Here is a 24,286-nt window from a genome sequence, read left to right on the forward strand (position 1 = left end):
ACACGTAGCCAGCCAATGGCGTTTTTTTTTTTTTTTTCAATTATCTCAACTTTGTAACATGTGAAAGGCAAAAAACTACAAAGCACCCGCGGGATAATAAAAATAATTTTATTAGAATTTATGTTTTTCGTTCAACAAACCAGGCAAATAACGTGAGCGTTCATGCAGACGCTATGGGTTTTGAAGCAAAAACATGCAAAAACTGTTTTATGATTCTTATACTTAATAAGTGAATGTATTTAAACCCCACACATTTATCACTAAGTCTTATACCAGTTTATGATCTATTAATTACCTGGATATACTCTATTTGTAGTTAATCTTATGCCCATTAAGGGTAACGATGACAATGTTTTTTTTTTTTTGTTTAATTTTTTGTTTGTTCGGATTTTATATTTAAAATAATTGTTCTTCAGCTCGACAAACATGCAGTTAAAATCCGAGATTAAACAAAAACACACGCACTCACATGCAGAAAAAAAAAAAAACTAAATATTCATAGAAATTATTAATGCCTATGAAAGCTCCGTATTCATTAAATATTTAACAAACAGCACAAACGGATGGCGAACGTGTTAAGGCTAACGGTGCATGAGTTGGCTTCCCATTGCAATTACAAATATATATATATATATATATATATATATATATATATATATGTGTATATGGACGGATGTATGTGTTTGCATGTGTATATATATATATGTGTGTATGTGTGTGTAAGTAAGTGAACATACATAGTTTAAGTTCTGCAGGAAGGCGGCGTACTTAGCGTTGGCATTTGATGTAAATATAACTGCTCTCTCAAGATTTCTTTCAGTTGTCTTTTGTTTACTTGTCTTATATATAAAATATTTCCAAGTGTCAACTTACACGATATGTTTTCAGAATTTCTTCTTCTTTATAGCATATATGACGCTAACAACAATTTCTACAACATTCAAAATCACACTTAATTGAATCACTTTTATTCAACATGTGTTCCTTTAATGTTTATAAGCTGCCATAGGCGACATGTATTCTAAATGTTTTCAAAAACAACAACAAACTTTTTTACTTAATACATGCTTAGGAAATATGTATTATATTCAAGATCTGGAGGTTGAGTGTGCGTTGCCAGGATCTAAAGCATTTTGTTAAATGTGGTTTGTTATATCCATCACCGTTGGATGGAGGGGCATATTCATTTTGTTACAACGTTTGCAACGCGCAGAAAAAAGCATCAGAGATCCCACAAAGTATATATATATTCTTAGATCAACATCTAATTCGAAATCGATTTAAGTATTTCCGTCTATCCGTTTGTCCATCTGTCCGTCTGCGGAATGTCTGCTGTAAACATCATCCTGGCCGCATAAATGAAACTGTTGACTTCAAAATTGCAGATACACTGGAAGTTCTTGCACGCAAGTTGGTGTTGAAAGTAGGTTAAATCCGTTGAAGGACATATCCACAGCATCACCTAAACTGAGGACACCTTTGTTTTACAAAAGGAATGGAAATTTGAACGCTATAGCATTCGTGCACAAAAATGGAAAAAATTGACCATGCCTACCCAACATTATAGTGTATCAAATTTGATTTGTTTTTTCAATATCTTTATAAGGCGCAGAAACATGGTTCAAAAACCCCATAACCCCCATGTGACGGCCAGTTTCAAATTTGGAACACAACTAAACATGTCCGCCTGTTCGTCTGTCCATCTGTTTACGCAACTTTGTAATATTTGTGGTAAACATTCTCCCATTAACGAAAATGAAATTATTGCCTTGATTGATCTAAATTTTTCAAAGGCCTCACCTACAACGCTCAAATGCCTACACGACAAAAATGTTTGTTTTGAAAGTAAAGGAAACTGGCCGCGCCCACTCTATGTTATAGAGTATGAAAATTTTGTTCTTTTACTTGTTTTGTCTTTTTTCGGATAACGGTGCTGGGTATAAAGTATAAGTATAAGTATAAGTGGGTATAAGTTCCTACCGAATTAAATTTTCTTACTTGTGTTTTTTTTTTTGTTATTTCACGGAAATTGTTGTAGAGCAATACAATTATCAATTTAAAAACAAAAAGTTCGGCTATGGCGGGCCAGACTGACTATTGACTACTCTACACCATATCTCCTAATACGACTGTTAATTTTTTTCATTCTAAAATATCAAAAATGAAAACCTTGTTGCACTGTTGTTAGTTTCCGTGTAAACCCTTCTATGGGAAAGGTATTTGGAAAATAGATCTATGTAGTCCAAACTTAATATACAACATTTATATGTCAAATGACTTTTTGTACAAAATTTTTAACACGAAATACTAAAAATTTGTCCCTTTTACCATATAATGGCTTATTTTCTACAAAATATCTTAGATGGGGAAGGTTCAAAAAATGATCTTATCCCACGCTAATTGTCCGCAATTATTTAGTATTGCAAACCATTATTTTTCTGTTGTAACTACTTTTTAGAAATGTGACTCGCCCTTAAATACCCTGAAACGCCACCCAATGATAATTCGATATATAAAATGAGGCGTTATATAGGTCGAAAAAGTAGCACGATTCAAAAGATTTTCAAAAACACTTAGTTATATTAAACTACGTGAAGATATATCGAAAGTTGCGGCCTGTGGTGTGGGCAGAACATAAGAAAGCAATACAGACAGACGAACAGTCATGCATAAATCGATTCATAAAATAATTTTCTTCCTTGGGTGTTATATACATTCGTATTAACTTAGTATGTGTTTACCATGTTTCCTGCGTTGCGTGATGACGTAAACTAACTGCACTGACTCTAATCAAGAGAATATTGCGAGATTTTGATGATTTTTTTCGCGTCTGTGCAAAGCCAGAATCCAAAAAGAATATAAGGAAAGAGCGACAAAGTTAAGTTTCGCTGTACTGGGGTGATACTGTTGTCGGATGCTTGCTCAGGTTATAATGGCAGATATAATAGGATGGTGCGTTCAATACACTTTTACGTTCAATAGCTAATATTTTAAAATCGAGCTTAAGTCGTTTAAAGCGTTCTTCAGTCATGAAGGTAGAACTCTACAAATAAATTCTTAACATCAGTCTCTTCTACAGTCGGCCTTACTTGTCCGCTTTCTAATTGTGATTTCTTTATACTAAGGACTGTTTCTCAATTTTGCCCAACAATGCAAGTTATCGTCATGAAGTGTACATAAGATAGTTTTGAAGAGTTTTGAATGAGTTTAGCTCTACGGAAAGCGCTATTTTTTCATTAACGACGCCATACAATATTCGATCCGCCAAAAAAACATATTAAAGTTCAAGGTTAATATTAATATTGATGACAAGAACGGGTCCCCTTGATATTTCGGTTAAGATGGATTTGTTTACAGCGCGCTATTGACGCCGTTGTCTGAATCAAGGAAACGTTAGCAGCATTAAATATGTTCGCTCTTCGGAAAATGAATGAAAGTGTAAATCATACCCTTACATTCCGCCTTACCTTTCTCTGGCCAGCAGAATTTTCTTTATGAACGTTTATGGCTTATGCTACCTGCGGCGCAAAGATATATTAAATTTGTGCGGATGTACACAACAGCCACGCACCCTCTATGATCCTATTCGATCTAGAATCACTATCTGAATTTCGATCTAAGTCGTCTCTGCACTTGTCTGTCTATCCGTCTGTCTCTCTATCCGTCTTGTTCAACTTACAGGTCGCCTTACTTTTGGAAAGACATTACATATAATGTTCATAAACAGTTAAGCAAAGTGTTCTACGGTCTGCAATGGTCGGCTGTGGCCCACTATTGTCTTTTTACTTGTTATAAAAAACAGGATGCCATAGCGATATTTAACACAAGCTTTTGGATTTATGTTAATTCTCACTATATGAAAAGTATTCAGAAGAATTTTAACGTAACCTTGTAGATAATATAATAATTAAGAGCAATATATAGTTTCGAATATGCTAACACGTTCTATTTTGACAATGCCGGGAATTTTCTGGCTATGTACGTGAAAACTTTTGCTTTTCTTTCATTAGAAAAGCAAGAAATGGATAAAGAAATGCAATTTCACTACCGCTTGCAACTGCGGTTCATGGAAATAACGTTCGTTGCCAACATTTTTTTTGAAATTCCTTGTTAAAAGCTTGTAAATAATTCACTTGGATTTTTTACATTCCTTTTTACTTCAACTGTAACGTAATTTAAATTATTATAAATTCCATTTTATGTATAATTTTTTATATAAATTTTATATGTATTTATTCCAAAATGTTTTCTTGAATATTTTTTTTGTAACAAAAATTTTTATCTTCTTTTAAACAACTTTAACCTTTACACTTGCACTGCTCTATAAAGACTGTTTCAACTAAATTGTCACCGAAATTTAAGTGGAAGGAACAAACGCACGTATTTGTGTATAAATTCTCATGAAAGCGCATAGTCGGGTGAATAGAAAAATTTGTGTGTGTGTGTGTGTTTTTTTTTTTTTTTTTGATAAATGTGTTAAGTGTTTTTTTGTTTCTGCAACGGAAGTATGAGAAATTCATCACTGCATTAATGCTCTCGTCAACAAGCCACAGACACTGAGACATAATATTCAAACGACACCTATATATAGTTTTTTTTTTTTTTTATTTTTTTTTTTAAATTTTAAAAGAGAAAAAGACGTTAAGGAAAAATAAATTTAACAAAAGCTTCAGTTTGCATAAATGCAAGTTCATTATTACTAAAGCAAATAATTGCGGAGGATTTACGAAGACGTCGATGTTTCGAGTTAACCGTTCTCTGCAAAATTTCTTTCCTTTTCTCCTACTGATGCACACACACAGCTCGATGAAATTCTTATAAATATTTTATTTTGCAAATTACTTATGGAGACCACATGAATGCGCCTGAACACGGGGTGACGGTGTTCTTTTATTGAGCCTATGCATTGATGTGTTTCAAGTTTTTTTTTTGATTTCATACATTTTGATTAAGGGCTTAATTCTAGGAAGATGCCATGAGCACACATATAACCTGTGCACTTCATGACTCTGCCTGTAACCATCCGAATGTAAATGAATTTCAATGAACTGCATCATAGTCTAATCCTAAGTCTATCATCTTAACTAGATTCCCAGTTGATCAATTGCGACGTAAACTTTTATTGCGGAGATACAGTTGTGGATTAGTATAATAGCTCTTGTGCTTACTTAGCAGAAAGTACATCTATTGTACAACAACATACGTGTATTTCTATCTTTAAACAAAGATTTTTTATATCCATTGCGGAAGAATGAGAGGTATATTGATTTTATTAAAACCTTTTCAACGCCCAGAAGGAAGTTTCAGAGACCTCACTATATATATATAGTCTTGATGAGCATCAAATTATGAATCGATTTAAGCATCTGTCCATCTGTTCGTTTATGCGTCTGAAAACTGAAAGCTAAAAGCAAAACTGAAGCTATCGACCTGAAATTTGGCAGAAACATTGGAAGTTTTTTCACGCAGCGTGGAATTGTAAGTAGGCCAAATCGGTCGAAATACACGCGCACAGTGCCACGTAAACTGAGAAAACCCACCTTTTTCAAAAGGTATGCGTGTCACAATCTCATTTTTTACAAAAACTCGATAATTTGTATAAACTCTTGGCCAATTTCAAATTTGGAATGCACTTAAGCATGTCCGTGTCTCCACCTGTTCGTGTGTCCAACTTTGTAGGATCTCTGGTAAACATTCCTTGTTAGTGAAAATGAAAATATCGCCTGCAAATTTGCAAAAAATTTGCATGTGACCTAAACTTTTCAAGGACACGCCTACAAGGCCTATGCGCCTATCAAAAACTTTTATTTTGAAAATAGAAAATTATTATTATTATTATTATTTTAATTTTAGACTAATGAATTGAATTCTTAGACTAAAAAAAGAGACATTGAGCACTAGCAACACAGGCTATCGGCTCAAAATAGAAAATATTCATCTATATTATAGAGCATGGAAATTTACCCCGTTTTGCTTGTTTTGTCCTTTTCAGGGCAACGGTGATGGGTGTAAAAGATTCGGTTACGATAGAATATAATTTCCTCACCACTTGTGTTAAATTCATGTCGTTTGCTGAAACAGTACAATATTAGGACAGACAGCTGGTGAAACTTAGTTCTTCCAAATGACGAAGTGCTTCCATGTACAGCCATATGTTCGATGTTCTACAAGAGGGATCGATGATATGATTTATCATTGGTGCAGATATATTATGGAAATGGAATAGAAAATAGGCCAAGCAACTTGCAAAACATTTCTTAATAAAATGGTTTTGACAAATCCATGTAGTAACCTTTTATTGTAGGGGAATATATTTTCTGTGTCCACAAACTTCTAAAGCAAGGAATAGGTTTCAACGTACGTAAACTATATACATTCTCGCAGGGCGTTTTTAACCTTAGTGCACCATAATTTGAGTGCAGACAGATGTCTTCAATAAAGAGATAGGCTTGGTCTGGCTTAAAACTGGCTAATCTTGCGAGTTCTACCTTTAAAAATGGAAATAAAATATACATGGTTCTCCAATAGTTGATCTATTTTTTTTTTTTTTAAACTACCTATCGAAGTTACTTTTTCAATTCACTTTGTATCTTAAAGGTCCAAGCCCTACGAGTGAGAACTTATGTTCATATAACCGAATTATAATTACCTTGTAGGATTTGTGAGTAACATATCTTTAGACATTGAAGTCCAGTAGTAACATTAAAATAAACTTCGAGTGATAAGGCAATCCTGCATTACTACAGGAATTAGAACGGGTTCCTCCCCTTCGTTCGTTGTTGAAGGCAATGTTGAAATATGCATGCACTAACAGACGACTTTGTGAATATTCAAGTCACTGCGATCGGCAAGTCACGACTCCCTAGAGCCACAAGATGTCAGCTGCATAATTTTATTTCATCATTTGCTTGTTAATATTATTAATATGTTTTGCGGTTGTGGCCAGCGGATAACCCTGCAAAATTCTAAAAGCTTCCAGCTACGATCGGTCTATGATTTGCTTTATTTGCTTTTTTTTACGTTCCCATTGACCCGTCGTTAGAAGTTTTCGTAACCGAACGAACGAACTAATAAATTTTGCTTGTCTTATTCTCGAATCGCTTACCAGGAATTTTAAAGACTGGCTTCATGGCCCAAGTTAAGTGAAGAGCTCATTGGCGATCCTTGACTTCAGTGCGTTAAATCATACTTTGTCATACCTGTAGTGAGCGCTTAATCGGTAAAGGCGTAACACTTATTAACTGCGCGTTTGGTCACACTGCTTATTTCTTGCTGATTCATCATTTCATTCCTACCCTCACCGTGTTAGATGTTAAGGAGGAATCTTTTGAGTGTTCGCTCATATTGAAAACGGAAAAAAAAATTGTATCGGCATTGCGATCAATTCAAGAAAATGGAAATGTTCTTAATTTAAATAATTCCATCAGGTCGCCTCACCTTGAGAATGCTTCTTAAATAGTTTATAGCATATAAATGCATAATGTGGTGAAACGTTATATAAATGTGAAAGAAGAAAGCAAGAAAGTATATAAATTCTCATAAAAATATTTTCTAATAAAAACAGCTGCAAAGTGAAAATGTTATTTTTTATGGCTTATGAGCTGAAGCAACCGGCGGTAATTAAAAAAGTTGACTCCAACAGAGAGGGAATTTTGAAATAAGCAAAAATCTGTAGTTTCATTATTTCATTTCATTATTTCATATTTCATTAATCATTTAAGGATAGAATTTAGCACACAATTTAAATTTAACATAAATGGATCAATAATAGTTAAGTTTTCATTATTATTTCTATTTATTGTGTAGAGAAACACCTGTCGGAATTTCTTGAAAAAGCAGAGATCCAAAGCAGATGTTGCATATTTATCTAACAACCGCTTATTACCCATTTAATTTATGTGGCTTTCTGAAAATATTTGAAGATTAAGCATAGTAGAGTAGATATTCTCGTGCTGGGACTGTCCAATATCAAAAATTAGATTAGAAAATGGCACTTGCAAAGACATTAGTAATGAAGTAAAAATTGAAAGCTTGAAAATGTTTGTTTCATTTAAACTTAGCTTATCAACTTTTTTGGGGCGAATTATACTTGAAGTACTCGATATAGGCTCACCTTCTATTATATTCAATCGATCTGAACTTGTCTGTCCATCTGTCCGTTTTGTATGCTTGTGTTTTCACATTTGAGTTATTTTGGCGAAATTTTGTGCACCGCCATGTTTCGCCACGATGACGAACCCCATTAAAAATGGTTCGGATGGGGCCCCTCTTTCATCTATTTCTCATATAAAGCCAAGTGTATGACTAATAATATTAAGCGCAGTGGTATAGGGTATTTAATGATGGACTGTATCCCATTATAATGTTTTTACCACTTTTTTTCCATTCTAATTGTTACTCTAACGTAAAGTAAAGAAATATTTTCTCGGAGAGGTAATAATCAAAAAATTGAAGTCTCACAAGTTTACCCCGATAAGGTTAATAACTCAAGACGTGCAGTTCTTATTTGTACACAGCGCACGCGTTCAGGCCTGTATATATGAATTCGTCTATGATACATGCACCTCAGTTTTGCAAAAACCTATATACTATGCATAGCTTTAGAGGCCTTAAGGCACAATGGTGACAGGCGAAATCGTTAAATTGGTGTATCTCTGCCGATGATGAAAGCGGATACTTCCCTGCTAACTAATTAGCAAGGTAAGAGCAAAAACAATAAACGAACAAATACACACAGAGGGGTAGAGCTGAGAAAGGAAAAGAACATTGGACGATTAATCTACAAAGATAAGGTTACAAACCAATATATTTAAAAGTTGCGTGCAAGGCAACTTAATTCCGAAAACGTCTTTCTAAAAACTTCTTTTACTAATTAAAAGTGCATTTGTAGGAAAACACAATGGTATAAGAATACAAAAGAAAGGCAATCAATAAATTTTTAATTAGAAATTAAAAAAAAACAAAAGAAAGTGAAAAAAAGGAAGAAGCAAACAACGTACCTTAAAAATTCTGAGTTTAGCTTCTTCTTTCTTTTTAAAAATCAATAGAAATCATAAATAAAATTTTTAAATTAATTTAACTAATGAAATGATATTGAGAAGTAGATTGTCACATTAGTCACAAATACAACCCTGTAGAATGCCGAGTTGTTAGTTTAAATGACAAAAAATGACTAGGAACAACATAATTGGCAGGCATGGGAAATTGGCATGCCTGAAAAGAAAAACAGAAAGAAGAGGAAGAACAAAGAGTGACGACAGAAGTGTGAAAGGAGAAGATCGCAATCGAGAAAAAATAAAATGATTGCCCGGGATTTAAGAATTTTTGAAAGCAACAATGAAAAAATTAATAGAAGGTATTTTTGTGACTGAAAATAAATTCGTGCTCGGATGAAAGAAAAACTCGGTACAAACTCCATTAATCAATTAATTACGCATTTATACACACGCAAAAAGAAAGGAAAAATGCAGTAAATTTTTTTTTTTTTTTTTAAGAGAAAAAGTAGCTTAGGGGCACTCGAACTTAACTTCGAGGTCTCTGAGGTGAAGGAGACAATTGGGGGGGTGGAGAATGGCCCTTATTTCGAAGGGTATGAAGATAAATCCGAATTTAACTAGCAAAGACACCTATCATAACTGTTAACAAAACTCTTTTAACGCCTTAACAGAGATCTGTTAAATAATTAAAATTAAGTTTTTAATAAACTGCTCTCATTTTTCTAAAATTTTTCTAGTAAAACAATTCGTCTGTTATTGTAAATGTCCTTTTCTCCTTCTCCTTTTTTAGGAAAACAGGGAAATACGTGTTTTGGGATTCTTTGAAAGTCATCTGTGTGCTTTATGTAATTGATATGGGGAATGAAGTAGACAATTGGTGTAGAGAATAACGTAGACAACCACATCCAGAAAGATGTAGAGAATGAGGTAGATAATTGACGTGGACAGTCGATTAGAGAATGATGTAGGGAATGGCGTTGATAACGACGTAGAGAAAGCTTTAGAGGTTGATAGTTCCTGAGAGAAAACTCTGTATCTTTTTTGCCCATTGTATAGCTACTTTTATATAGATTCATGTGATATAGATGAATATAGGCGACACTTTCTAGGTTGGCCGCACTAGAGTCTCAAATTTTGGTGGTTTTCTGTATCCATTTTTCGCCAACATACCAAATTTCAAAACACCGTTAAAGATAGTTTCGATAGTCGGAATGTGAATTTATTTAGTTTGTTTGAAAGGTATTTTAATAGAGATTTGTAAAATGTCCACAAAAATGTTTTCCTTTTTTTAATATGGAGTAGGCTTTCAAATCCAACTTTATTTCAATTGTTATTATTTAACGGAGCTCTGTTAAGTCGTTAATAGAGTTTTGTTAACCGACATGGTAGGTATCTTTGCTAGTTAAAGTCGAATTTATCTTCACACCCTTGTCATATTAAACATTTTCCCCAGGGTTTTGTTATTCTTAGCACACTGAATGTATGTAGAGGAAGAAAATTTCTATGTATTTAACTATGTTAACTATGACTATATAAAGATTTATTTTGAAAGAAAAACTAAGGAAAATTACGTAAAGTACCGAAAATGTGGAGGCTGCAACGCTATAAAATGTTTACGCTCATTATTATTATTTTTCATGATAAAAACAGTAAGGTAACTAAATCTAATTTGGGACGAATTTTGCATACCCAACATTCTGTTATCGGAAAATTGATATTTCTGGTTAAGATAAGATTGAAAGCATCCTCGCTTAACTTATTCTACATGCTTTGGGCTCGACGTTGTTGATGGTTCATTACTGAATGGATATTTTTTTGTGTCGAGATGAAACTGTACACAATTCTAAGCGAAATCGTTCCAAGTTCCCAAGTCAACTAGCAGTACATGTTTCCTTACTTCAACTTCTTCAACTACTTTTTTGGGAATAAGGGATTAGGCACTCCGAAGAATATGTAAAGTTTGGATTGAAGGAAGGAAATGACGTTAGTTAGCCTGAATCACTTGTATGTATCATATGTATATCGAACTATGTGCGCTGCATCACCCGTGATAGGTATTTCCTATCCTTTTTTTTTTTAGTATATAAAGCACTGGGGCGATTCCCCTTGCAGGTGCAAAGCAGTGCCAGTTAGAAAGAAGTGGAGAGAAAGAAGAAAGGAGTGGACTGAGCAGTTACTATGGTTAACGACCATATTTGCTCTAACCCAATGAGATTTAAGCTCGCGAACACCGACGTGGTAGTCGCGTATTTTATTTATACGGTTGCTTGGTATAATTTATATTAAGGTTGAGTGAATATATACAACAACTTGAGACAGGTCCGTTTTCACGAATCTGGCTGTATATTTAAGCCTGGTTCAAGTAAGGAAAAACACGCATTGTACGATTGATCGATAACGGGAACCATTAATCCAAAAGTGCTTTATAATGAGAATCGTAAGCCGGACCCTGTATTAGTCCATGTATTTTTTAAATATAACACACATCTTTGTCTTGTCAAATGTTAAAATTCTCACTCTCGGTGAAAATTTCAGTCAAATGCATTTCCAATTGACCGGAATAGTGTCGATAGTGAAGGAAAAGCTTTGAATTACATGCTCGATAGGATGACTAGAGGATATATACAAATTCTTAATTATATGTTTGATGTTACAAAGAGAACAAGGACAATAATTTGTCCCATTGGGTGGCGGTGACTTTAAAAATAGATGCATACATAAGTGGCAGAGGGTGAATTCAAAAAATGCATACACTAAAGGGTACTCACTGCACAATTTACATGTTTTTACTCAAATGACGAAACCAACGTAAAAAAAAGTCAACAGCGTGACATAACATCAGCGTTGAATATTAAACCCCTTTGAGAAAACATGAGAACTATTGCCCTTAAATGTCACTGCAATTTTACGATTGTGTTGACATATAAATCTAATGAAATTTAATCTTTAATAAAACATAATGAAAAAGCAACGTTATCTTATGATGAATGAAATTTGCGATCATTTTGTCGAAGTTATTTACGAGAGATCAAGTTTAATGTATTTAAAAAAAAAAAAGTTGTTTTGCTTATATCAAAAACTAAATGGCTACGTCGCCGTTTGCGCAGAATAATGGCTTGTTTCTGTTTCGCATAACTCCTTCTTTAATGTCAAATTTTTTATTAAAAAATGAAAAAATATCCTGGAAATCTTACTCAACAAATAGTGAAAATATTGATTTTCCAGAAAATTTTTTCAATTTTAGGTAAAAAAAAAATTGAAAAAATATTTTGAAAGTGAATCCATTGAAAAATGGAAGCACTAGACATATACACAATGCGAAAGACGTAGCTCTGAGAAAACTGCGAGTGTGGTTTTGAATAGTTTTCTGGAGTAATGCCAATCGAAAAATGAATTAATTTAGACGGATATAAATAGAATTCAACCTCCAATCATTGAAAAACTTTGAACACTTAAGAGATGCCTTAGGATGATAAAAAAATTCTGACAAAATTCACAAGACAGAATTACTCTTGGACGCGCCTGAAATAAGGGGTGCTGCGTTGGTCAAAGCAAAACCAAGCATTAAGGCGTTTGCGGGCTTTTATAGCGTACATAACTCGAGGCACCCTTAAGGGCACTTTAAGTTTGTGCGAATGCGCATTAGATAGACAAGGATATGAAGATAAATGCGAACTTAACTCGCAAACACAGCGCTCTATTAGGGCGTAATTAGGATTAAGATATAGTTGGACTGGTAATTCTAATTCGTCCATATTATTATTGTATTTTTGTAGACATCTCTCGAATTTGACAATTTCCCATAATCGGGTTATGCTTACACATCATATTTCAAAATTTGGTAAAAATGGTATCGAGAAGCAGCTTTGGAATTTATTCATCTTATCTGAAAGGTGCTTTTATATAGATTCTGAAATTTTTTGCGGTTTCTACTTTGCAAGTTTGCTATATCTTAACCCTAAGGGCTCGTTAACCCTAACAGCTCATTGGCACGTTTACAGAACTTTGTTAAGTTAGTTGATAAGTGTCGTTGCTAATTAAATGCGAATTTATCTTGACACGCTTTAGATAAACCAATTGATCACTTTTGAATCGATCTAAACTAGTCTGCCCATCTGACCCTGTATTCCGCGTTCTACCTATATGTCGCAGTTTTTGAGATATTTGATTTTGTTTCAACTCAAGGACGAATACTAATTAATATGAATTCGATCGTACTATTGTTTCGACCAATCCGCATATAAGGCCTCATTTTGAAAAGTCGAGATTTGAATAATTAGGCGGCGTGGCTCGCTATAAAGTCTTTGGTTATTCTTTTTGGGTGTCTCTTCAACCGTAGCAGGATATTCGCCCGATTGTTAAGCTTTTTCTGGATAGAAAGGATAAATCCACGTTCGATCGCTATTCCTTATAACTGATTGACATGATGACTTATACACAATATCTCTTAAGCCACTAAAACACGACACTGCTTTCAAAAAAAAAAAAAAATAATAAATTGGCTTACGTTGGAAGAAAAAGAGAAGACAAACAGGACTAATTGCAAAACGTTCTTTAAAATCGAGGAAATTGTTTCAACTGACGGTCAAACTATGTCTACAAAGTCTTTAACATTTAATTGACGATCGATGAGCACAAAATCCTTAGTATTTGTTTTCAGTTATTGAGGTCGATCGAATTCCATCTTCAAGCGGTTTCTTCAGTTTCTCTGCTTTTTCTAAAATCCTTGTAACATGTGCAAACTTTTGATTGCTTTGATCGATAAAGTTCTCATCACGTTCTCAATGCCTCTAACAATGTGAATTTATTTTTTAAATGCAATTTAATATGAATTTTTTGCTCTATAAATTTATTTGTGTTGAAAATTTCCAAACAAAAATTTAACACAATTGCTTAAAACTTTTTTTCCGTCCGCCATTACTAACAGTTGTACCAAACTAAACAAACACAAATAATGTTGTTATTCGAAGCGTGCATGCTTTGAAACTAAGCGTAGCACTTTACCTTTTAAACACAGTAGTGTAGGTTATAGGTGGTAAATATTTCTTAGAATTCCAAACGGAATGATGAATCTACTCCGCATTCTTTCTGCTATCTTTCGATATAATAAACTTCTTCTTTTTCTATGATTATCCTTTGGTCAGCTAAAGTTGTCTTATCCTTGGTTTTCAAATATCTCAAATGCTATTAAGACGAATTGATTACTGCTTCTTACCTATGACATTTCTAGTTCATTATATTCCTTAGCGTATCAGTTTTAATTATTTAATGACCATTGCTTTGGTGTGCGAGAAGAAAACAAAGTCATTAAGAAAAGAAAAATTAAAAGAACAAAATTAAATGCAGAAAGTCCTATGGGATGTTTTTGAAGTTGGAAAAAGACAACAAATTGCTTTAATAATAATACAAGGCGTTTGTGATCTAATCTATGAATTATTTAATCTGGAAACTTCTTACCTAAACATAAAAACATTTTTATGTTATTTAAGAAAAGTATATTATTTATGTCCTACACCACTATTGTTACAAGGATATATTAAGTTTAAGTGGTTGTGTGCAAGACACAGCAGACATGAGTAAGGTCCACTTTTTACTATATCCATCGTTCGTTTGTCCGTTTACCTGTCTGTCAATCTGTCTGCCTTTTTTCGTTGTGTTCAACGTACAGGTCGCAATTTTAGAAATATTTTGATGAAATTGATGATGTTTTGGCCGAAAGGCACATTCAAACTGGTTCTACTCGGAATACACAGCTAAACCTGTTCATCATTGGTTCCCCATAATTGGCAGAAATTAATTATGAAAAATGACTTTGTCTGCATAAGAAACTTGATTTGATATAAACCAGCTTTAGTGTATATTTGCAATTTTCTTTAGTTCAGCTGCTACCATTAATCTTGGAGTAATTTCTCATATGTTTTATCCATAAATGCTGAGTACGATTAATAGCACTAAAGTTGCATAAATGTAATATTTTCGTATTTGTGGCATATCTTTAATATAAAGCCTCAATGTCTTACTTAATCGTTCTCTTTTCTTCTGCTTTATTTCAATTTTAATTTTAAGTAAACGAGAGCAATGTGGTTTTCAATGCTATAAAATTTATGAAGCAAATCTAATGCTTTTAAGGTTAAGCTCTATTAAATAAAGTTTTATTTATTATAAACATTGATATGAAAAACGCTTTAATTCGAATACTTTGTAAGCAAAGCATTTTAAGCGTGTACCTGGTCGCCTTTTTGTCTCTTCCCCTGGCAATTTTTCGCTTCTCTGTTTTCGAAATGGTATTAGTTGTAAAACAAAAATCGAATTATGTTGTGACGAAAGTTTTTCACTAAAATTCATCTTTTCTTTCAATTTAAATGGCCATTTATTAGAACAAGCTAGTGACTTGTCAAAGCATTACGCAATCATTGTAGAAATTGTGAAAAATTATTATTATATTAATAATATCTTCATATATTGTAGCAATTGTCGTATACGAGAGCATATTAAGGTTGTGCGAAGGTATGCAACACACAGAAACACTTGAAAAAGACCCGTCTTTTATTATGCCGACCGGTGAAGAATTATTTCATTTGTCTGTCTGTCTGTCCTTGTTTTGTGTGTTCACTCTACACATGCCACATTTTTAAGATATTTTGACGAAATTTAGTATACCAATGTGTTTGGCCCCGAGGACTTTAGCTATTGAAATTGGTTGAGATCGCACCATTTTTTCTACCGATTTCTATATAACGTCTTGTTTTGCGAATTTGTTAATTGTGCAACTCTAGATTGATATAGGGTATTTAATGATGACTCTGGATCCACTACCCGTTTTTAAACCAAACAACGATTAACAACATAATATATAAACTAGATTCACTTTGTAATATATATTAATACATATATTTTTATATTTAGGTTTATGTTTATATACACGTTTGTATTTGTGTTTATAAAATTATATTATTATTGTTACTAATTTAGTCACAGGAATAAATTCGAAGACTAAAGTCTTAAATCTGTAGCAGCTAAGGCTATGTCGGTCTTGTTAAAAACTCTACCGGATTTGAAATTTAAATCCAAGGCCATTAACTTGCTGGTCGAGATCTTTTGCCTACGCAGCCACTCAGGCGCATATATTTAATTATAAAAATCTTCTTACAATATGAAACCAGTTGAGGAGCGTAAGAGTAAGTGTTTGTTCTCCTTTACAAATCGAATTAAATATAGTTATCAATAAGATTGCATATAAAGGGACGATAAGAGAGTAAAAACTATATGAGTTAGAAAGAAAAATATAAAAAAAAGTAAAGAAAAAGGAGACGGCATTTTTAAGTTGGTACTAACAGCCCTATTTTGACATTGTGACCGGTCACTAGTCTTTAGAGAAGTCAGTGTGTTCTCTCGTTATAGCGTTCATGGTATTGTGTCAAAATTGATACTCTAGAATAGTAGCCGCTTTCTCAGTCTCTCACGCTCTCGCGCAGGCCCAATAAGCGTCTTCAGTAAAAATTTTTCTACATCACAAAGAATACAAGCAAAAAAATGGCTGATGAATGGTGACATGTTCGTAATGTTGTTTACAATAAGTCTACTGATCGTAAGATTTTGCACAGACTAAAAGGCCGAAAATGCTACGGAAGATTATTGATCATTTGCAATAGATATTGACAATAAGTAGTGAAAGACCAACCCGCAGTAGTATAAAGCATGGAGGAAAGGATTACAGTTTTGATAATTATATGTATATTTACACATGTATGAATGTTTACAGGATCGTCCCCTTCATCAATTATGGTTTTTACGGATGTATGCAACACTCAGAAGCGGTTGAGTCAGATCCAGCTTTAGATTCAAAATCACTTTTTACATCGATTTACATTTGTCTGTCCATCTGTCCGTCTTGCTTCTCTGTGGTCAACCTATAGGTGGCAATTTTTGTAGTACTTTGATGCAATTTGCTATACCAATGTGTTTTGGCCCAAAGATGAACGCTGTTAACAATGGTTCAGGTCGCAGCATTTTCCGCATAATATTTTATGTAACTGAAGTGAGAGAAGTGATGTTAATTATTTAATGATGCGTCCATTATAGTGTTTTAACTTGTTGTTTCTCTGTCTATCTTTATTCAAAGATTTGCATTCGCAGTGACACCGTCCAGGCATCTGCAGAACGTAATATCAATGAAATATATAACTTTATTAAGATGCATGGGATGACCACCTACTAATACTCATCTTATTTTTGTCAAAGAATTTATTACCTTCACTTAAATAAGTTTTAGTAAAAATACTTCTCTTCTTCTTCTTCTACCTTCACTTCTCTATGTTAATCTCAATATTGAAAGGATATTGGAAAAATCTTTCAACACCTACGTGTAATCCATTAACTGCAGAAGACTTCTTCCCCGCATTTCCACCTAAGTTATTTCTATATATTGCATGTGAGTGAGTTATTAATTACGCATCGATGATTATTAGTAATATTACAAGCATGGAACAAATTTAAGATAATTGATGATCTTTAAAAGGCTGTCGTCGTAAGCTTAATTAATCCAAATGAAGTGTACATCGAGTACATCGATATTTGAAATGTCTACTTATTGTCTTTCAATTTTATTGTTTGCTTACTTTGTACATTCGATTCAATGCAAACAAACAAAATACTTAAGGGGTTAAACGATTAATTTACTTGCATTTGTTTTTGTAGTTATTGTTGTTGTTTATTCGATACGACCTCAAAGTTTCCTTCTTAAAAAAAAAAAAAAATATATATATATATATATATATATATATATATCAAAGAACAATAAATCGATTTCCTTGTGAGAAAAGAAATAGCAAATAGTATCCGACCTATACCTTACACGCAACCTTAATCCTAGACAATGAAAAATGAAAACCAAGTTCAAGAGAATGTAACAAAAAAAAAAAAAAAAAAAAAATTTTTAAAAAATGTGAAAAAAAAAGAAAAAAAAAAAAAAAAAGACAAAGGCAAGAGAAGACAATGTTAATAACAATAAACAAATATAGTTTACTTACCTGTTGAGGTGACAATAAAATTATCCGACATTATTACGTTGAATACTGGATATAACGACGACGATGACGACGACGACGGCGACAACAATTTGACAAGGCAACAATTATTCTTGATTACAGCTTTTACTTGCAATGAAATGCGGACGTATGGAAAGATTGAAGGAAGGAAGGCATAGACAGCAGCAAAATTTGATTCAAGTTGATTCCCTTGGTTGTAGACAAAGATACATATATGTGTAGATTTTCTTTTTCTTTCAAACTAATTATTATAGATATGTCGTTGAACGAGTTACCATTGGTACGGTGCTAGTGATTCATCATCATAAGGCGTGCGGGTACATTGGCTTACTATTGTTTTTTAGATAAATATTTTACTGGAAACGAACCGGTCTAAGTTTAAAATAGCCTTTGTGCAGTTCGTTATAAGTACGTTTAGGAAATTCTTATGCGATTATTTCACAGGTGTCACAAACTGTAAATATTCTGATAATTGGGCCATGGGTATAATACATTTTTTATCTTTAACGCGTAATCATTCCATGACATTGTTTACGTAATGTAAGGCTAGTTGTTGCATATTATTAAAGTTATTAGGTTTGTTGCGCTTTCTAATTACTACTGGTCCTATTTAGTTAATAAGTTTTCTCCATTCCCACATGAGCCGTTGCTTTTGTTTATGTTTTACATGTAAATTCAAATTACTACTCATCAGTCGCCATAGTTGAGGTTATTTTGATATGAACTCTCTCTCTCTCTCTCTCTCTTCCTCTCTTCCTTCCGTGATTGTTTATAACGACCGCTATTTTATGTTTAACATGTGTGGGTGAGGAATGGCCTTTAATTGCACGGCGTTAAAATCAGTCAATTTCAGCACAAAAATATTTGTATTCCTGTTGATAAATATTCCAGTGATTACGTAAATGCCACCGCATGAGATTCGCTTTATTTTGCAGTCAAGTTGTATTTATCGCAAGTTGCTCGAACAAGAGTTTATTATTATTATTTTCGTATATATCCATAGGACGAACGATTTGCAATCACTGTATAAAATACATAATAAATTCCGAATTAAAGACAAGACAAGGTTTTTTAAAAAACTTTTAATAAATAATGTGTTGCATACGCAGCCTACTAGGAGAGCGTAAGGATCCTAGCACATAACATAAGTAAAATATTTAATTAATTTCGCTTACCAGAAGCACATTTGTTGCACATATGTTACGTTCTGATTTTTTTACACGATAGGACTCGATAATTTCTATTAGCAGTCTTTTTTCAGAGAAACGTTTTGAAATAGTGCTCTCGAGTTATGGTTTGTTTTCTACTGTTCCCGCATTCACTATTATGTTATTCGCCTAATTGGAAATGAATTTCAAAAATATTTTATCGTTAGCCGCGGACAAGTTAGATTGTGGGCCTGTGTCTAGGTAGATCGTATCCACTTTTCAAAGGTTCTCAATTGCTCAAGGCATATTTTGCACGAAATTTCACTCTCTTTCGTTTATTTTTGTCATTATGTGGACCCCATGAAGATTGTGCGTCAAGTTAAGCCCATGTCGGTAAAAGTAGTTCTACGGTTAATATATATTTCTCTCGTTTACTCGCATAATATGACTAATCATTTAGTCTAACGTTCTTATAATACCAATATATATAAAAATATATAGTTACTTATGCAAAGAGAAGAGAGTTCTTTCCTTCTCAGTCTACTTCGGAATTAGTGGTAATAAAGTTATTGAGTAGCATATAAGTTATTTATCACACATATCCAGTCCAACTTAAATTTTGGATTTGTTCTACTCTACACCACTTGTGGGATAACACTCAGAAGGATTTGAGTTGGATCCATTTTTAATTACGATTCTATGTCCATCTGTCCGCCTAGTATTTTTGTGCTTAACCTCGCAATTTTTAAGATATTTTTATGAAATTTAGTACATCGACGCATTTCGAAGCAACGGTAAACTTTATTGAAAATGGTTCCGATTTTACCGATTTCCGAGCACTTTTCATATAACACCTTATGTTGAAAACTCGTTATATGCACAATTGTATCAAACACAGGGGGGTATAGGGTATTCAATGGCGGCCTATGGCTCGCCAAGTTTTCATTTAGTTTCCTCTACGAAAATAATAGGTTGTTTGAATTTAAAAAATTTGAAATATTTGCATCAGTAGTTCTGTCCTATGCAATATGATAACTAATTAACTTTTACATGTTGTTTGTTTTAATCGTATCATTGCGCAAAATGTTTATTTACACCGGTAAGGGAAAATATTTTGTTTTTTTTTTTTATATCTCATGCTCAGAGTATTGGTCTGTGAAAAAGGTCGTAATGCGTTTCGCCAACACGCAGTTCTAAGACTATGAAGTCATATTTATCAACAAGTATCAAGTAAGGGCATTTCTTTTTAATTGACTACGATAGCAGTACGATTTAGAGAGTAAATCAAGGAACTGAAATGCGACACCATGACGTCATGACGTTTTCGCTAACCCAATCTTTGGCTGTGTAATGCTTTTCACTATTTAGTGTTTATTGTTTCACTTTTCCAAACAATAGCCTACACAAAAATATATGCTATCTAAGCATCTGCTTTTTATGAGGCAGCATACAAGCAAAGCAATATTATGTTGTTTTTTCCTTGAAATTAGCTGAAAAAGGTTGCAGTTGAATGTGAGAACAAAAAAAAAAAAAAACAATTTTTTCACACAATATGCTCAAAATGTTTGAGGTAGAGAACTGCAATTTAAGTTAAGCACAAACTTTTCATGGCCATTGCACTCACTTTGTTTCATTTCGTACGCATATAATTGGCTTTTATTATTATTTTAATGAATTCTTTCAATAATTTCTGAAATGCAAGCTTTTGATGGTTCAAAGTTAAACGCTTGTAAATGGTAATCAATGACAATTTTATAGGTCAACTCTATAAATATTTAAGACTTTTCGGCATTTTGATATAAAATAGAAAACGGTTTAATTCTCGTAGCTGCAAACTGAAAATCGTTATAATGACATAAAAACAGATTTATGACTTGTAGTGAATTTTGTTAACTATGCCAATGGTTTGTGCTTAACGCTGAAAAAAAAATGAAAAACGGATTGAAATAAACTGAGAGCTAAGCAATAGTTAAATACATAAGAAGGCATCTTTTCATGACGAGGGATAAATTCGTTTGTATGTTTTTTTCGCTTTTATATGAGTTTCAAGTCTTTGTTGGAAAAGTTTACATGATAAGCGCCCTATATCACACACTTTACCTTTCTAGAACCTTCAGGTGCTGCTGTCGAATTTTTTACTTAAAATTAGAGTTTTTTTGCCTTATCAAGGCTAAATTTTCTTCAGAGTCCTTATATCGATAGACCTTTGATAAATGGGCCAAATTTAACACAGTTTATCTTATATGTCCAATCTTGCCAATAGGCTAATTATTTAGGTTATTAAACTTTGGACCATTTTTCCTTCGTCTACAGGGAACGGTGTTCTGGCAGCTGTGGCTGAAAAAATGTTTGGATTACAACTTATTTTGAAGAGAATTCGCCCTTGACAACCCAGCTAAATTGAATCAAAGTGACGCATGAATTAAAGAATAAATGGGTAGATGTCAGACAAATCTTGCCTTTAAACTAGTTGGGGCTGGTATAATAAAGACTATGTCTATATGATTTTCTTATGCCTTTTGCCAAACATTTACAAAAATTTAATACGCTGTTACCACAAGTAGTGTAAGCCGGCGTTCTCCTTGAGTATTATCTATGCAATAAACAAGATATATACAACATACACAGATGCACTCATTTATGTGACTTTCAAATTAGCAAAAAATTTTTATTCCGATGTGGCCGAAACTTCTAAACCCACCATCAGCTTATTAAAAAGTTAACCGTGAAAAAAAAAGTAAATATCGATTTTCTATAATATCCTGGGGCAGTGAGTTGGGACGTAGACAAGGCAGATTTTCAGAAATGAATTTGTGGAATCTAAAGCCGGTAAAAGACGGCTCTTTATTATGCAAGTGTATTTGTTTTCTCAAACACCATGAAAGAAGCTTCTGACATGTATACAAATAATATTCCCATTGGCAGACACATTGCAAGTCTTCGCATGCACTCACTGCGAAATTTTTAATTCATTTCGCGTGCATTGTGAAAATTGAATTCCTTCCTACGAAGCGAGCCTACTTCTCATCGAACTAAACGAACGATCATTTTGTAATGAAAGGAATTTCGGCAGAATTAAGGTTTGATAAACCGCTAAGACAAATTTAGGAATAATATATTGCATAAAAACGAAGGACAGTACCTACCATCTTTATCTTAAAAATAACACAACACAAATAAAATTTCGACAAAAGGGGCTCACTTGGCGTTCGTACCCTTAGTGCATGTCCTTGGAACGATTTGACTCATTTTCAATACTAAAGTGCATGCAATACCTTCCAACTTTTCTGCCAAGTTTGATGACGAGGGAGTATTTTCCACTATGGACAGACGGAGATATTCAGAATTTGACGCTGATCAAGTATATATGTAATTTATGATGAATTATTATACCCCTTCCTTCGGTGAGGGGATAACGAGAAATGAAAACTGAGAATGACTAATGCGAAGTGCAATTTCCTTTAGAAAGCAATTTAAATTTAGGAAAACTAAAAATTTAAGGCAATTACTTGGCAACTTATGAACTTTCATAAGACGTAAGCATAGAAGAAGTTTTCGAAAAAAAATGTAACTTTCTTTTGTTGCTACTTAAAGTTGCACAATCATTACTTGACATCATTACGAAAATGCAGTACAAAGAAAATTCATGAGAAGATGCTTTGAAAGGCGTGCATTTAATGGTAACATTACTGCAGATATATGTGCGTATTTTTTAAAAAATTGTGATGCGCAACATACACTTTGAATTTACATACAATTTAGAGTAAAGGGGTAGAGTGAAGTAATTCAATTTATTTATTCTTTATGATAAAAGAAAAAAAAAAAAATCTAATTTATACTGAGTATAAAAGTTAACTTTGCTGCATAACATAACATCAACTATTTATTTATGTTGATTGCATTAATATATCTATTCTTGAACGTTAACTATTCCAGCCACATAAACAGTGTCATTTAAGCGGTTTTCGCTTAACAGGTCAACAATAACGCCAAACAAACCAACATTAAAACAATGAGAGAGGAAAAGAGCTACACAACATTAACGGCAAACAATAGAGGAAATGCAAGAGTTTATATAAATAGCTTCAGGTTAAATAATCGCACATTCATCATACGTCAAGTAGAACACTCTAACTGGTGTTGGCTGTTTACTTACACTGAAAAAGTGCAAGAAAGACATACGATTCATATGATTAAGGTAAAAGCAGGAGAGCCGATGCATATGCAGTTGGAAAGAAAGCTTGAAATGAAGCAAAGAGTTTAACTAAATATATAGAAAAGTGGAACGAACATGAGCAAAATCCTCGTAAATGGGGAAAAGGAAAACCAAAACATTAACGATATATGAGCACAAGATTATGTAAGATTGCATATAATGAGGGCATATAATGAAAAAAAATTTGAAATGTTATAGTCGGACAAGGTCGTGCATTAAATGCCCTCTACCAAATCGCATAATGCAATTTTGCATTTATCTTCGTCATAAAATGTCAAGATTTCCACCTTATGTCTTAGTTTTAATGGAAAGCTCTCGAAACTATGTCAAACCGATCCTGTGGTATAAGTCTGGTGCAGCTTCATTTATGTATCAACTCAGTATTCTGGAACAAGTTTTATCATAAAATGCTATACAGTTAGAAAATGTTTTCATATGAAGGCTTATGATGAAAGATGAGAGGGAGCTCCCATACAAAATTTTCCAAATTCGTCTAACAAACCGAAATACTACAAGTCCTTAAAGAGAGCGGTTGATATGGAGAGCGCCGGTGAAAACGGTCCTACCAAAGCTATTCTCGGCAGAATTCGTCTTTGAGGCCAATTTTATCGAATAAATTTGCAAAATTCCTCTTTGTAGCTTTAAAGGAAAAATACATACAGATAAGATGGACAGACAGACACAAGTCGATATAGGGAATGATACGTATGATATGTTAAGGCCTACATTCGTAAGCCCTACGCAAGGTTGCCTACATTCGCGAAAGACTGTAGGTGATGTAGACATTTTACATATTTGGCTTAGCTATTTCATTTTTGGCCGTTTAATAAAAAAAATTGAATTCCCTAAATATCTTAGATCAATTGATTGCTTTTATTT

At 33.3% G+C, this 24,286-nt stretch overlaps 1 protein-coding gene across 3 annotated transcripts in view; it reads right to left on the reverse strand.

The window, feature by feature from the left end:
* LOC119636911 (multiple C2 and transmembrane domain-containing protein) overlaps positions 1–24,286 on the reverse strand; it is a 47,291-nt gene that overhangs the window by 17,997 nt on the left and 5,008 nt on the right. For 2 of the 3 annotated variants that reach the window (XM_038032633.1, XM_038032631.1), the window contains exon 1: positions 296–347. In XM_038032633.1, the coding sequence (XP_037888561.1) occupies positions 296–332 (37 nt within the window). In that variant the 5' untranslated portion in view covers positions 333–347. Of the gene's footprint in view, positions 1–295; positions 348–18,025; positions 19,066–24,286 lie in introns of those variants that run through there. The other variant, XM_038032632.1, reaches the window with a different exon arrangement.

This window comes from Glossina fuscipes, unplaced genomic scaffold (assembly GCF_014805625.2).
Source record: "Glossina fuscipes isolate IAEA_lab_2018 unplaced genomic scaffold, Yale_Gfus_2 42, whole genome shotgun sequence".
Classification (NCBI taxonomy): domain Eukaryota; kingdom Metazoa; phylum Arthropoda; class Insecta; order Diptera; family Glossinidae; genus Glossina; species Glossina fuscipes.